The 15,367-nt window shown below is 46.7% G+C and overlaps 1 protein-coding gene across 1 annotated transcript; it reads left to right on the top strand.

Annotated features, from left to right (window-relative positions):
- Positions 1–939: 939 nt before the first annotated feature.
- Positions 940–13,818, top strand: LOC147095744 (zinc-binding protein A33-like). The gene is made up of 5 exons (XM_085974795.1): positions 940–1,353; positions 2,529–2,624; positions 5,264–5,498; positions 10,525–10,656; positions 12,803–13,818. The coding sequence occupies exons 1-5, from the start codon at positions 940–942 to the stop codon at positions 13,330–13,332; spliced, it is 1,407 nt and encodes a 468-aa protein (XP_085830921.1). The 3' UTR covers positions 13,333–13,818.
- The last annotated feature ends 1,549 nt before the right edge of the window (positions 13,819–15,367 follow it).

The following is a 15,367-nucleotide window of genomic DNA, read 5'->3' as shown; positions in this document are numbered from 1 at the left end:
CGCAATGACCTCACCCCCACAGGGAACCGCACCTTTACATACCGGGTTCCGTCTGCTACCCATGTTCCTGGATAATACCTCCTCTTTATTGCAGAACAGATTTTTATGTCCCATGACTCCAACTTCTTGCTTAGCACTTCATCCTCAATGTAAACTGGCAAGTTTAAAAATGAAACCACCACCTCCTCTGAATATAGCAGAGTCACCTCCAAGAATTTCTCACCAACTTTCAGACTGAGTAACAGTCTTTACACCTCCTCACGGCCACTGACCGTCACCTTGAATCCCACATTTGGCTTCGGTGGGCAGGCAAAGCAGCTTCCTTCACCACAGTCCTCATGAACCACCTGGATAATATCCCAAACTCGAATCTTCTTATCTTCACACTGCACCACCACTGTGTTTTCTTTATCAAACCTCCTGAGGTCCCGGCCCAAATCGTTGGGCCTTTTTTTTCCCTTTCCCACCACAGTTTCTTCCCTAATTAAATTCCTCTTGGGAACATTGTCCTCTGAGGGGCCCGGCACTCCGGACGTCTCCGCAGCCATCTGGCTGTTTTTGTGGGCCAAAAAAGGCCCTAAAACCTGAAAACAAAACCCCAAAACCCACCACCAACTTTTTACAAAACTCCCTCCAACTCCCAGCTGCAATCACCTGGCTCACTCCTAGCCCCTCCCACCTAGAGAGTGCTACCCACTGAGCCACAGCTGACACAGGAGGAGGAGGACTATTCCAGCCGATGGTGCATGGCATTGCCTACAGAGATATATATATACATTTTTTAAAAATCTAGATAGAAGGCGTGTCACAAGATCTTATCACCAGGACACAGTCCTTCTCCGATGATTCCAGAAACTCTGACTGAGCCACCCGCTGGCCTCTTCCTGGATTTGTGTGGTAATTGGAAGCAGCAGCCCCAGCCGAACAGCTGCTGGCGACATGGCATCTGTAAAGGATATAGAAAAGATGAAAATGGAAGCCACCTGTCCAATGTGTTGTGATTTTTACAGGGATCCGGTGACGGTGGACTGCGGCCACAATTTCTGCCGGGCCTGTATTTTGCAGCACTGGGAGGAGAAGTCCGGGCTGGCCTCCTGCCCGCAGTGCAGGGAGCTGCTTGTTCAGAGGAAGGTCAGGAGCAACCTCTTGGTGTCCAGCCTGGTCCAGACCATTCGGGAGCTCACTCTCAGTCTGGGCGAGGAGGAGGCGGCTGACCATTGCGCAGAGCACGACGAAAAGATCAAAATGTTTTGCGAAGACGACCAGAGAGCGATCTGCCTGATTTGCATGACATCTCGTGATCACAGCAACCACAGAGTCAGGCCCTTGCAAGAAGCGGCTGAGAGCTGTAAGGTAATGCATTTCTCCGTGTCTCACTGAAGCTCCGGCCCATTGTAAACCCATTGCTTTGCAGCAAAGTGTGTCCATTGCACAACCTGGAAAATGCAACGATGCTGTGTAACTCTCTTCGCCCTAGCGAATGTTAAAGGGATTCAATAGGGTCGATCGAGAGAGATTATTTCCGCTGGTTGGGGATTCTAGGACTAGGGGGCATAGTCTAAAAATTAGAGCCAGACCTTTCAGGAGTGAAATGAGGAAACACTTCTACACACAAAGGCTGCTAGAACTTTGGAACTCTCTTCCGCAAACAGCAAATCGATGCTAGATCAATTGTTAATTTGAAATCGGAGATTGATAGCTTTCTGTTAACCAAAGGTATTAAGGGATATGGGCCAAAGGCGGGTACATGGAGTTAGGTCGCAGATCAGCCATGATCGCATTGAATGGCGGAACAGGCTCAAGGGGCTGAATGGCCTCCTCCTGTTCCTATGATACAGAGAAACTATTTCCTCTGGTTGGGGGAAATCAAGGTGGGGGCGGGGGGGGGCGGTGGTGCTTACATATTAAAATTAGAGCCAGGCCATTCAGGAGGGGAATCAGGAATAATTTTTCACACAAAAGCTGGTAGAAATCTGGAACTCTCTCCCCCAAAAGGCTGTGGGGGCTGGGGGTCAATTTGAACTTTCAAGACTGAGACGGACCGATTTTTATTGGGTAAGGGTATGGAGGGCTATGGAGCGGAGGCGGGTAAATAGAGTTGAGGTGCAGATCGGCCGTGATCTAACTGAATGGCGAGGCGGACTCGAGGGGCTGAATGGCCTCCTCCTGTTCGGACTGGCTGTGAAAAATGGTAATGAAACTAACACGGTCAATATCGATTGATCGTATCAGTATTGCGCCTCAAAATGCTATTGTTTGAGCGTATATGTTTTTTTATAGCTTATATACGGGCCACTGGGTCTTGATCGGGCCGGAGAGAGCCGGTGAATTCACTCCTCTGCTTAGCACAGGACCGGGCGGTCACAACCGCTGCGCTGAGTGAGTTCTCAATGAGCTGCTTACACCGGGGCAGGGGTCGACCTGGACCCTCCTGGGGTGAACTCCCCTACCGAGCATCTGTCCGATCCGCGACAGTGGGACGGTAGTCAGTGCGAGCGCCTCCTTGATTCATATTCATGTTGTTTCAGGAAAAGTTGAAAGGAGTGAGCGAATCTCTTCAAGCGCAGCTGGAAGCCCATTTCAAAAGTCAGAGTGAAGACAAAGCAGATCAGGTGAAACTTACGGTGAGGCATTTCAATATTCAGCATTATCCCGTGTCACAGCGGGGAGCACAAGTCGCGCAATCGGCTGTATAAAGATATAAAGACTGAGGTCGCAGTTCCAATACTGTATGGATATGCCTCGGCTCGAGGGGACTACTCCTGTCCTTATCTCGTACGCACAGATGTATTGCAGAGCCGTTTAAGTGTGTGGCGTGCTTGAGAAATAACTCTTCAAACATCAGTTAACTCCATCTGCATCCAAACTCGGGCAAGACTTTATTTATTTATTGCAATCTGTCCACTCCTGGAAGAGCTGTATTGCTGTTTATCGCCAGTTCCATAGAAAGAAAGACTTGCATTTATATAGCGCCTTTCACGACCCCCTGACGTCTCAAAGCGCTTTACAGCCAGTGGAGTACTTTTGGAGTGTAGTCACTGTTGTAATGTAGGAAACGCGGTCGCCAATTTGTGCACAGCAAGATCCCACAAACAGCAATGTGATAATGACCAGATAATCTGTTTTTGTTATGTTGGTTGAGGGATAAATGTTGGATACCGGGGATAACTCCCCTACTGTTCTTCGAAATAGTGCCGCGGGATCTTTTACGTCAACCTGAGAGAGCAAAGGGACCGCAGTTTAACGTCTCATCCGAAAGACGGCGCCTCCGAAAGTGCAGCACTCCCTCAGCACTGCACTGGGAGTGTCAACCTAACTTCATGTGCTCGAGTCCCTGAAGTGGGACTTGAACCCACAACCTTTGCACTCAGAGGCGAGTGAGCTACCCACTGAGCCACAGCTGACACAGGCTACATACTGCCTCAGACCGGGACTGCAGTGTTGGATTCAGCCAAGTAGAACCTCATGGGTGTTGGCCTAGCTGAAAGGAACTCTCCTACCCAGGAGATAGCCCCGCTCACGCCGCCTACACAACACACACCAATTTGTGTTGATATAGCACCTTTAACGTAGGAAAATGTCCCAAGGCACTTCACAGGAGCTTTATCAAACAAAGTTTAACACCGAGTCACATAAGGAGATATTAGGGTAGGTGATCAAAATGTTGGTCAAAGTGGTAGGTTTTAAGGAGCACCTTAAAGGAGAGAGAGGTGGAGAAGTGGAGAGGTTTAGGTGTGAAGTCCAGGGGTTAGGGCTCAGCCAGCTGAAGGCACTGCAACCAATTGTGGTGTGATGAAATTTAGGGATGTGCAAGAGGCCAGAATTGGAGGAGTGAGGACATCTCAGAGGGTTGGAGGAGGTTACCAAGATAGGGAAGGGGCGAGACCATGGAGGGACTTGAAAACAAGCATGAAAATTTTGAAATCGAGGCCTTGATGGACCGTGTGCCAATGTAGGTCAGCGAGCACAGCGGGGGCCATGTGTGAACAAAGCTTCCCTCCTGTCCGATTTAAAATGTAACGTTTTAGAAAGCATGGACCCCAGATGAATTATGGCTCTAAACCATTGCATCAACTGGGCTCAACATGCCTCGTGGGAACGTTGTAAACCCTGTCTGTTCTGAGACAACTTCCTCGGGAAATTGAGCCAGTTTCTCTCACTGGAACTCCTCAGTAATAATCTCAACTTGGAGTATCCGCGAAGGGAAAACTGACTCTCGGATTGTACCCAACGGAGCAGCACGACGAATGTTGGCCTTTGTTGCAAGGAGTATGGAGTATAAAAGTAGGGAAGTTTTGATGCAACTTTACAGGGTGCTGGTGAGACCGCTCCTGGAGTACTGCGTACAGTGGTGGTCTCCATATTTAAGGAAGGATATACTTGCGTTGGAGGCAGTGCAGAGAAGGTTCACTAGGTTGATTCCTGGGATGAAGGGGTTGACGTATGACGAAAGGTTGAGCCGGTTGGGCCGATACTCATTGGAGTTTAGAAGAATGAGAGGGGATCTTATTGAAATATATAAGATTTTGAGGGGGATTGACAGGGTGGATGCAGAGAGGATGTTTCCCCTCGTGGGGGAATCTAGAACTAGGGGGCATAGTTTCAGGATAAGGGGTCGCCCATTTAAGATGGAGATGAGGAGGAATTTCTTCTCTCAGAGGGTCGTGAATCTTTGGAATTCTCTACCCCAGAGAGCTGTGGAGGCGGAGTCATTGAATATATTCACGGTGGAGATTGACAGACATTTGAACTACAAGGGGGTCAAGGGGTATGGGGAGAGAGCGGGAAAGTGACGTTGAGGCCAAGATTGGATCAGCCATGATCTTATTGAATGGCGGAGCAGGCTCGAGGGGCCGATTGGCCGACTCCTGCTCCTGTTTCTTATGTTCTTATGTTCTAATGAACATGTGGGGAAATTTAATTTGTCACAAGAATTTTTTTTTAAATTCGTTCATGGGGTGTGGGCGTCGCTGGCAAGGCCGGCATTTATTGCTCATCCCTAGTTGCCCTTGAGACGGTGGTGGTGAGCCGCCTTCTTGAACCTAATGGAACATGTGGCCGAGTATACAACGCCGAAATGTACCTGGCTATTCCCCCGATCTTCCGGCGGAGGATCGGGGGAACGTCCAGGCGAAGGTCTTTATTGCCCATGGCTTTGTTTGGTGTGTTATTCTCTTGAAATTGTATATAATTTCTGAACCAACGGGTTGGAGAGATCGCATTTTTTGTTGATGCCTGTCTGAGATTTCCGCTTATTCATCAGAATCAAATTGACAATCTGCGGAAGGAGATCGAGTCTGAATTTATCAAATTGCACGGCTTTCTGAGAGAGGAAAAGCAAGCTCTCATGATCAAGCTTAAAGAGAAAGAAGATATCATTTTGCAAATAGAAGAAAATAGGAAGAAAAGCTCCAAGGAAAGTGCTTCAATTACTCAATTAATAGCAAATATCCAGGAGACATTAGATCTGCAAACGATGGAATTGCTCAAGGTAAACAGACAAATCCGCCATCAAGTAAGAAGCAATACAAAAGTGATTGGGTAAACAGTAGAAGTTTAACAAAAGTGGCTCAGATTGAGTATTATTGGCTGTTTGTAGAGATGAGAGGGTGCAGAGGAGATTTACCAGAATGGTTCCGGGGATGGGGGAATCTTAGCTACAAGGATACAAGTGGTGAGGACATGGAACTCGCTGCCGACGGAAGTGGTGGAAGTGGAGACACTCAATATTTTCAAGGGGAGACTGGATAGGCTCTTGAGGGAAATAAACTTGCAGGGCTGTGGGGATAGAGCGGGGGAATGGGACGGACTGGATTGCTCTACAGGGAGCTGGCACAGACTCGATGGGTTGAATGGCCTCCTTCTGTGCCGTTATGACTCTATGACTCTGTGATTACCCTGAGTTAAACTGAAGCGTTTTTTAAAATCTAAGAATGGGAAACATTAAATATCACGATAGCGGTGGTTATACGTTAGTTATAAATCACGTATAACTCGAGTGCAATACAAGCACAAGTTCGCAGGAATCAGTAGCAGAAAGCTGGGACTCAACCGGTGACAGAAAAGGAATGAGGCGCTGAGTGTTAGCTTAACATGAACTATATAACAACAGTTCTGGGCTAACTGGCATGGGTACCAAGGTACTATAGTCTAACTAGGATTTAATTTTAATTGCGATATGCATCTTATTGGAAATGGAATGACAGGATTGGTAACCTGCACTAAATATATGATGGGTATGGATAGAAAGAATATACCAGGAAAATGCCTACGGTTTGCCCATGGCCCATTGACAAATATAAGTCATATATGTATGTAAATAGAGAGATAGATAACCCTCTTCCCAGGTCTTCCCAAAGCACTTCACAGCTAGTGAAGCAATTGGGAAGTGTAGTCACTGCTCCAATGGATAGGGATGATAGGGATGGATAGATGGATGGTAGGGATGATAAGGATGGTAGGGATGATAGGGATGGATAGATGGTAGGGATGATAAGGATGGATGGATGGATGATAGGGATGATAGGGATGGATGGATGGATGGTAGGGATGATAGGGATGGATGGATAGTAGGGATGATAGGGATGGATGGATGGATGGTAGAGATGATAGGGATGGATGGATGGTAGGGATGATGGGGATGGATGGATGGATGGTAGGGATGATAAGGATGGATGGATGGATGGTAGGGATGATAAGGATGGATGGATGGATGGTAGGGATGAGAAGGATGGATGGATGGATGGTAGGGATGATAAGGATGGATGGATGGTAGGGATGATAAGGATGGATGGATGGATGATAGGGATGATAGGGATGGATGGATGGATGGTAGGGATGATAGGGATGGATGGATGGTAGGGATGATAAGGATGGATGGTAGAGATGATAGGGATGGATGGATGGTAGGGATGATAGGGATGGATGGGTGGTAGGGATGATAAGGATGGATGGATGGATGGTAGGGATGATAAGGATGGATGGATGGATGGATGGTAGGGATGATAAGGATGGATGGTAGGGATGATAGGGATGGATGGATGGTAGGGATGATAAGGATGGGTGGATGGATGGTAGGGATGATAAGGATGGATGGATGGACGGTAGGGATGATAGGGATGGATGGATGGTAGGGATGATAGGGATGGATGGATGGGTGGTAGGGATGATAAGGATGGATGGATGGTAGGGATGATAGGGATGGATGGATGGATGGTAGGGATGATAAGGATGGATGGATGGATGGTAGGGATGATAAGGATGGATGGATGGATGGTAGGGATGAGAAGGATGGATGGATGGATGGTAGGGATGATAAGGATGGATGGATGGATGGTAGGGATGATAAGGATGGATGGATGGTAGGGATGATAGGGATGGATGGATGGATGGTAGGGATGATAAGGATGGATGGATGGATGGATGGTAGGGATGATAAGGGAGGATGGATGGATGGTAGGGATGATAGGGATGGATGGATGGATGGTAGGGATGATAGGGATGGATGGATGGATGGTAGGGATGATAGGGATGGATGGATGGTAGGGATGATAGGGATGGATGGATGGATGGTAGGAATGATAGGGATGGATGGATGGTAGGGATGATAGGGATGGATGGATGGTAGGGATGATAGGGATGGATGGATGGTAGGGATGATAAGGATGGATGGATGGTAGGGATGATAGGGATGGATGGATGGTAGGGATGATAGGGATGGATGGATGGATGGTAGGGATGATAGGGATGGATGGTAGGGATGGAAGGGATGGATGGATGATAGGGATGATAAGGGAGGATGGATGGATGATAGGGATGGATGGATGGATGGTAGGGATGATAAGGATGGATGGATGGATGGTAGGGATGGATGGATGGATGATAGGGATGGATAGATGGTAGGGATGATAAGGGAGGATGGATGGATGATAGGGATGGATGGATGGTAGGGATGGATAGATGGTAGGGATGGATAGATGGTAGGGATGATAAGGGAGGATGGATGGATGGTAGGGATGATAGGGATGGATGGATGATAGGGATGGATAGATGGTAGGGATGATAAGGGAGGATGGATGGATGGTAGGGATGATAGGGATGGATGGATGGTAGGGATGATAAGGATGGATGGATGGTAGGGATGATAAGGATGGATGGATGGATGGTAGGGATGATAAGGGAGGATGGATGGATGGTAGGGATGATAGGGATGGATGGATGGTAGGGATGATAAGGGAGGATGGATGGATGGTAGGGATGATAAGGATTGATGGTAGGGATGATAAGGGAGGATGGATGGATGGTAGGGATGATAGGGATGGATGGATGATAGGGATGGACGGATGGATAAATGGTAGGGATGATAGGGATGGATGGATGGATAGATTTGGGAGAGATGGGAGAGATACTTCTCACACTTACTCCACAGAGCCACCTAAATGCCAGAGCTTCACATTAAGACACTTCAATAGGAAATGTTAACTAGTAATTTTTAATAGCAAATGTTCACAGGAAAGCCTGATCAAAGAGTCCTGAGAAAAGGAAGTAAGTTTATGGGCAGGAAGGCCACAGCTTACAGAAGATTTTTAGTTATATATATATAACGATTTACAAGTTTTGTTGATAATATTTCACTTCTTTTAAAGGTTGCTAAATCCGTCATCAACAGGTATGACATTTATTAATATCTTTGTAAATTTTAAGTAACAAATAATTACGGTCAAATGCAATTTTGTTGAAAATGTTTTACTTCCTACTCGCTAAAATATTTGCCTCTACTTGGCGCTCAAAGCTTGCAGTAAGTGCCGTTTTCCTCTTGTCCAACCCGCCTTTTGAGAATTAAGATAATTGCGTCGAATTACACATTTTATTGTACAGCACCATGCAACTAGATTAATTCCTGGGATGAGAGGGCTGTCCTATGAGAAGAGATTGTGTAGAATGGGCCTATATCTCTGGAGTTTAGAAGAATGAGAGGTGATCTCCTTGAAACATACAAGAGGGATTGACAGGGTGGATGTGGAGAGGTTGTTTCCCCTGGCTGGATTGTCGAGAACCAGGGGTCATAGTCTCAGGATAAGGGGTCGGCCATTTAAGACTCAGATGAGGAGGAATTTCTTCACTCAGAGGGTTGTGAATCTTTGGAATTCTCTACCCCTAAGGGCTGTGGATGCTGAGTCTTTGAGTATATTGAAGGCTGAGATCGATAGATTTTTGGGCTCATGGGGAATCAAGGGATATGGAGATGGGGTGGGAAAGTGGAGATGAGTTCGAAGATCAGCCCTGATCTTATTGAATGGCGGAGCAGGCTCGAGGGGCCGTCTGGCCAACTCCTGCTCTTATTTCTTATGTTCTTATGTAGCACAGAAGCAAGACATTCGGCCCAACAAGTCTTTGCCGATCTTCATGCTCTACACGAGCCTCCTCCCAGCCCTCTTTGTCGAACCGTACCAGCATAACCTTCTATTCCTTTCTCCCTCGTGTGTTTATCTAGCTTCCCCTTAAATGCATAAGAAATGCATCTGGTCGCTACGTGTACCGGCATCTTAAATGCGCTATATGTCCAGTGAAATTGTAAACATATACTTAAAGAGCTTAAATAACATGTTTATGAATTAGCTTCAAGTATTCACCAAATTATTTACATGGGGTGGGGAAGGGCGGGTTATAGCTGGGAGCTCCTGATTCCTGCCGGCATAGTTTGAGGCATTGGATTATAACGTGAGGTAACACCCAACTGCAAAATGCCTTACAATGGTCAGAACCAGACAACATTGGTATCTAGGAATCTAATGGGGAAAGCACCCAATTCATGTTGGAAACAAATACCACAACATGCAAGATAGGAAGGACACCTTGCAAACCAAATTAAAGAAAAAAAAGGTGATGTGGCATTGCATAAAAGTCTTTAGGAGGAGGGGGGTTGCAGGTGGGGAATAATTGGAGCACAGCACACAGCACATTCAGTCCCAAATTTGAAAGTCGTGCACCCTGTCCTTATTTTTTTTATATAATACTTTGATTTGATATTGTTACTTAGAGTTAAATGAGAAAACTGATAGCCATGTTAAGAAACAAAAGATGACTCTAGATGAAGTGTAAATGGCAATGACAGAATGAAAGACAGCTGCCAACGAGAGCCATCTTTTGTTTCTTAACTTGTCCCATTACCATCTCTTTTTGCCTTGCACCATCATCCCTTTTGTCTCTTAATCTCTCCTGCCTTCCATCCTATCACAGACCTTCCCTTTTGTTCTTTCCTCCCCTCCCCCCTGTCCCTGCCCCACACTTGCTTAAAAACCGGTTCCGTCTCCAGCTTTTTCCAGTTCTGACGAAGGGTCGTCGACCTGAAATGTTAACTCTGTTTCTCTCTCTACAGATGCTGCCCTGACCTGCTGAGTATTTCCAGCATTTTCTGTTTTTATTTAAATCTGTTAACTAAGTCCACAAACAGATAGGGTACAATTGTCATCGGTGGGGTTAAACTACTCTTATTGTGGTTGCCAGTAAGAAAGAAACATGAAGCTCAATATTTCCACAGGTGTGATGTTAGCTTCAAGAAACCCTCCAAAGTTTCTATTGACCTGAACCTGGGTGGCTCGATTGGACCGTTGCAGTATATCACATGGAGGCGGATGCTAAGTTTCATCAATCCAGGTAAAGCTGAATTGGACTCGTCTGTTCCTACCTAAGGTATAGCAAATAGCTGCATTACCTAACAATGCAAAGATTCGAGCTGAACGGCAATAGATTGGGAGAAGGGGCAGTGCAACGAGACCTGGGTGTCCTTGTGCACCAGTCGCTGAAGGTAAGCATGCAGGTGCAGCAGGCGGTTAAGAAGGCAAATGGTATGTTAGCCTTCATAGCGAGAGGATTCGAGTACAGGAGCCAGGATGTCTTGCTGCAGTTGTACAGGGCCTTGGTGAGACCGCACCTCGAGTATTGTGTGCAGTTTTGGTCACCTTATCTGAGGAAGGATGTTCTTGCCATGGCGGGAGTGCAGCGAAGATTCACCAGACTGATACCTGGGATGGCAGGAATGACGTATGAGGAGAGATTGGGTCGATTGGGCTTATACTCGCTGGAGTTTAGAAGAATGAGAGGGGATCTCATTGAAACTTATAAAATTCTAACAGGACTAGACAGACTAGATGCAGGAAGGATGTTCCCGATGGCGGGGAGTCCAGAACCAGTGGGCACAGTCTAAAGATAAGGGGTAAGCCATTTAGGACAGAGATGAGGAGGAATTTCTTCACCCAGAGAGTGGTGAACCTGTGGAATTCTCTACCACAGAAGGCAGTTGAGGCCAATTCATTAAATATATTCAAGAAGGAGTTAGATATATTTCTTAAGGCTAAAGGGATCAAGGGATATGGGGAGAAGACAGGGACAGGGTACTGAGTTTGGATGATCAGCCATGATCTCATTGAATGGCGGAGCAGGCTCGAGGAGCCGAATGGCCTACTCCTGCTCCTATCTTCTATGTTTCTATGTTTCTGAACACCTATCGATGTTGATGGACTTACTGATCCCGGGTGGTCATATTAAAGCCATTGCCAATTTCAACGACAGGGTTGGACTTCTCCTGCTAGTTTGGCGAGGGTGCCAAGGGGTTACGATTCGTAACAACGCAAAAAACAGACGTGCAGATTCAGGCTACAAGGGACTCTGGTGTCAAGTTTAATGAAACTCCTCGTTGGAGATAGGCTCAGAGAGCTTCGGCTTCACCAGCATTCCTCTTGGGCAGTTGTGCAAAACAGACATTAGCGGATAAAGGTTGTCGTATAAACGTTATCATTGACTGCACTGGAACTGAATATTGGGCAGCACGTATAACAGGAGGCCAATGCGATAGATGCCCATTTTGTGCTTCCACCCAAGACGGACACACTCAATGGAAGGGGACACACTCGATGTTTTCAAGGGGAGACTGGATAGGCACTTGAGGGAAATAAACTTGCAGGGTTGCGGGGATAGAGCGGGGGAATGGGACTGACTGGATTGCTCTGCCAAGAGCCGGCACGGACTCGATGGGCCGAATGGCCTCCTTCTGTGCCGTTATGATTCTATGACAAATTTCCTCCCCTCCCCCACCCTTTCCCTGCTCTTACACTTGCTTAAAAACCTGTTCCATTGCCAACTTTTTCCAATTCTGACGAAGGGTCATCGACCCAAAACGCTAACTCTGTTTCTCTCTGTGATGAAATAACTCTGTGTTCTGGATTGTCTGTTGTTGTACTTGTTAATGTCTGGAATGTTTTACAGGTGTAACCACTAATGTTCCTCCCTAGCTCCACCTTTATGGATCCTCCTGATTGGTGTAAGAGCTGGGTTTTACTCATAAGGGCTGGGTCGGTGATGAATGATGGTTGCCCTGTGTTAACTTGATGCCATGATTCTTATTTAATAAAAGCCTTTAGTTTTAAGTTTTAACCTCATGGATTCAGGCAGTTATTTCGCACATCACTCTCTACAGATGCTGCCCTGACCTGCTGGGAGACAGCTCTACCCATGTGCGTATCCATGCATGGGCAGTACTGTCTTAAGTGTGACAATGAAAGGTACCATCAAACAAGCCAAAGGGGCAGATATTGACTGTGTGCGATAGTGTAAAGTGGGTCATGGCGAGTGGGAAGCCCATTTTACACCTCTATTGCAAGCCAAGCAGTTTAAATGGACTTTGTCCTGTTTTGTGGACTTTGCTGTATTTACAGTTGAAAATGCATATTTATATTTTCTAACAAAGAAAATGTATCCAAACTGTTTAACTCACAAGTACCATATTTGATTTTTTTTCTCTTAGTTCCCGCTTCTCTGACTCTGGATCCGACAACCGCACATCAAAGCCTCAAACTTTCCGAGGACATGACTCACATAAAGCGCCATGCGGAGGCGCAGAGTGTTCGCGAGCACCGGAACAGATTCAGCAATCAGCGTTCCGTCCTGGGCTCCGAGGGATTCACGTCCGGTCGGCACTACTGGGAAGTGCAGGTGGGGAGCAGCATGGTCTGGGTTTTAGGCGTGGCGGGAGAGTCCGTCCCGAGGAAGGAAAATTTCACCCTGGAGCCCAAGGCTGGGGTGTGGGCCATCGGACTGTGGTGGCAGGAGGGCTACAAAGCTCTCAGCTCGCCACCCACCTACCTCGCTCTCAGTGCAAGGCCCAAGAGAGTGGGAATCTATTTGGACTGTGAAGGGGGACAGGTGGCATTTTACAATGCAGGAGACATGTCCCATCTGTACACTTTCACTGACCGGTTCACTGAGAAAGTCTACCCTTATTTCAGCACTAGCTCTAAGGCTGATTCACTAAAGCTGATCTCCTTACAACTGTAAGGAATATTTGAATTATTAAAGAGGAGCAGTTTTCATCTGCAGCTCACATATGCGGATCAACCCATTGGTTTAAGTGCTGCAATGAAAACCTGTAATAAAGCAGGGCATGTGATGGGAGTCCAATTCGATATTGCCTATCTTACACTACCGCCCAAAGTGAAAAATACCCTCTTAAACATTCTTGAATCTCCACTAGGATTCTCCAGCTCAGATCTTCCACTGAAGGTAGGGCGGACGCTTAGGAGCAACCCTGCGAAATTCAAGGGATGGCTAGCTTGTCCCCCCGCCACCCCATCACAAACATTGGGGTAGAAATTCATTTTTGGTATGGCATCGACTGCCCGTCCTACGTCCCGCCTGGTATTCAGCCCTATTGAAATAAATGGAACGGAACGAAAAGCGGGAAGAATGACGGGTGGCCGATTCGATTCTACGGGTGTGGGACTAGCTGAGGCGCTCTTGCAGAGAGCTGGCACGGCTCGGCGGGCCGGGTGGCCTCCTTCTGCGCTGTAACCGTTCAGTGATTCCACCACCCGTGTTGTGCGCTTCCGCCCGAGACCAATTTCACCCACCTAAACTTGAAGGTGCAGGATGACTTTTAGAGGTGAGAGGAATGAAGTTGCTCTCGGGCAGCACCACAGAGCGGGCAACGGGGAAGCAGAAGTCCGTCTTGTAACTTGCCTCACTTTCTTTTCTACTGAAGACGAGTTTGATTACCTGTCGGTCAACGTGTTTTGCCGCATTATGCCTGGATGGTGGAGGGAGAAAAATTACCCGATCCGTCCATGCAGTTCTCTGCGGCTTCTGAGTGTATTGTGGTGGTTTATTAACTTGCTGATTGGCATCCATTATAGAAAGGTCCTGATTTTTTATCTCCATGGAAACGAATGATATATTTCAAGTGTAAAAGTTTGCAAGGCTGTGCGGAAAGAGCAGGGGAGTGGGACTAATTGGATAGCTCTTTCAAAGAGCCGGCATGGGCAGGATGGGCTGAATGGCCTCCTTCTGCTCTGTATGATTCTATGCTAACCTATTAATAATGCCTGATAATTAAGGCAGTGACGTTACTGATTTTACCCAATTAACTCCAATTGCGTTAGAAATCGCTATTGCTGAAGTGGATTTACATCAGTTTAAATCGCAGCTTAAGATTATTTTTTATGTTCTGAATGCGTTTGGCAGAAATAGCGGCCTTCAAACCTTGTTCAGAAAGATGGTTGTCGAAATTACATTGTGCAAAGAAAATACTTTGGATGAATTGTCCTTTTTTAATCTTCCATTTACTCTCACTGAAATGTTAATTTTGTGTTTTCTGTCGAACAATAAATACCAAAAGTGCTTTCTGATTGTCAAATGTGTGAAAAGTGCTTGCTGACTCTGCTCTCGAATGTCCTGGCTCTAATTTTGATCATTCTGCCCATTTGTTGTAGCTTCCCCCACCAGAGGAAATCATTTCTCTGTGTCTACCCTGTCGAATCCTTTCACCATTTTAAACACCTCGATTAGATCACCTCTCAATCTTCTGTACTCAAGGGAATACAAGACAAGACAAGTTGATGCAACCTGTCCTCATAGTTTAACCCTCTAAGCCATGGTATCATTCTGGTCAATCTGCGCTGCACCCTCTCCAAGGCCGATATATCCTTCCTGAGGTGCGGGGCCCAGAACTGAACGCACTGCTCCAGATGGGGTCTGACCGAGGCTCTGAACAACTGAAGCACAACTTCCTCCCCTTTGTATTCCGGCCCCCCTGAAGATAAAGGCCAACATTCCAAGGAATATTTTTTGTACCCATCCACTAGCTTGGAATGATTTGTGTACTTGGACACCCGAATCCCTTTACTCCACCACAGTTCCGAGATGCTCACCATTTAGAAAATGCCATTTGGAGAAAATTTGTCTTTCTTGCATCCAAAGTGGATGGCCGCACACTTGCCCACATGGATCTCCGTTTGCCACAGTTTTGCCCGCTCACTTTATCTGTGCCACTTTGGAACGTCCTGCTCCCATCAGCATAACTTACTGTGCTTCCCAA

Source organism: Somniosus microcephalus, unplaced genomic scaffold (assembly GCF_052327205.1).
Source record: "Somniosus microcephalus isolate GS21.2 unplaced genomic scaffold, FLI_Smic_1.0 unresolved_chr1, whole genome shotgun sequence".
In the NCBI taxonomy this organism is placed as follows: Eukaryota; Metazoa; Chordata; class Chondrichthyes; order Squaliformes; family Somniosidae; genus Somniosus; species Somniosus microcephalus.
This window is presented reverse-complemented; position numbering and strand designations above follow the sequence as displayed.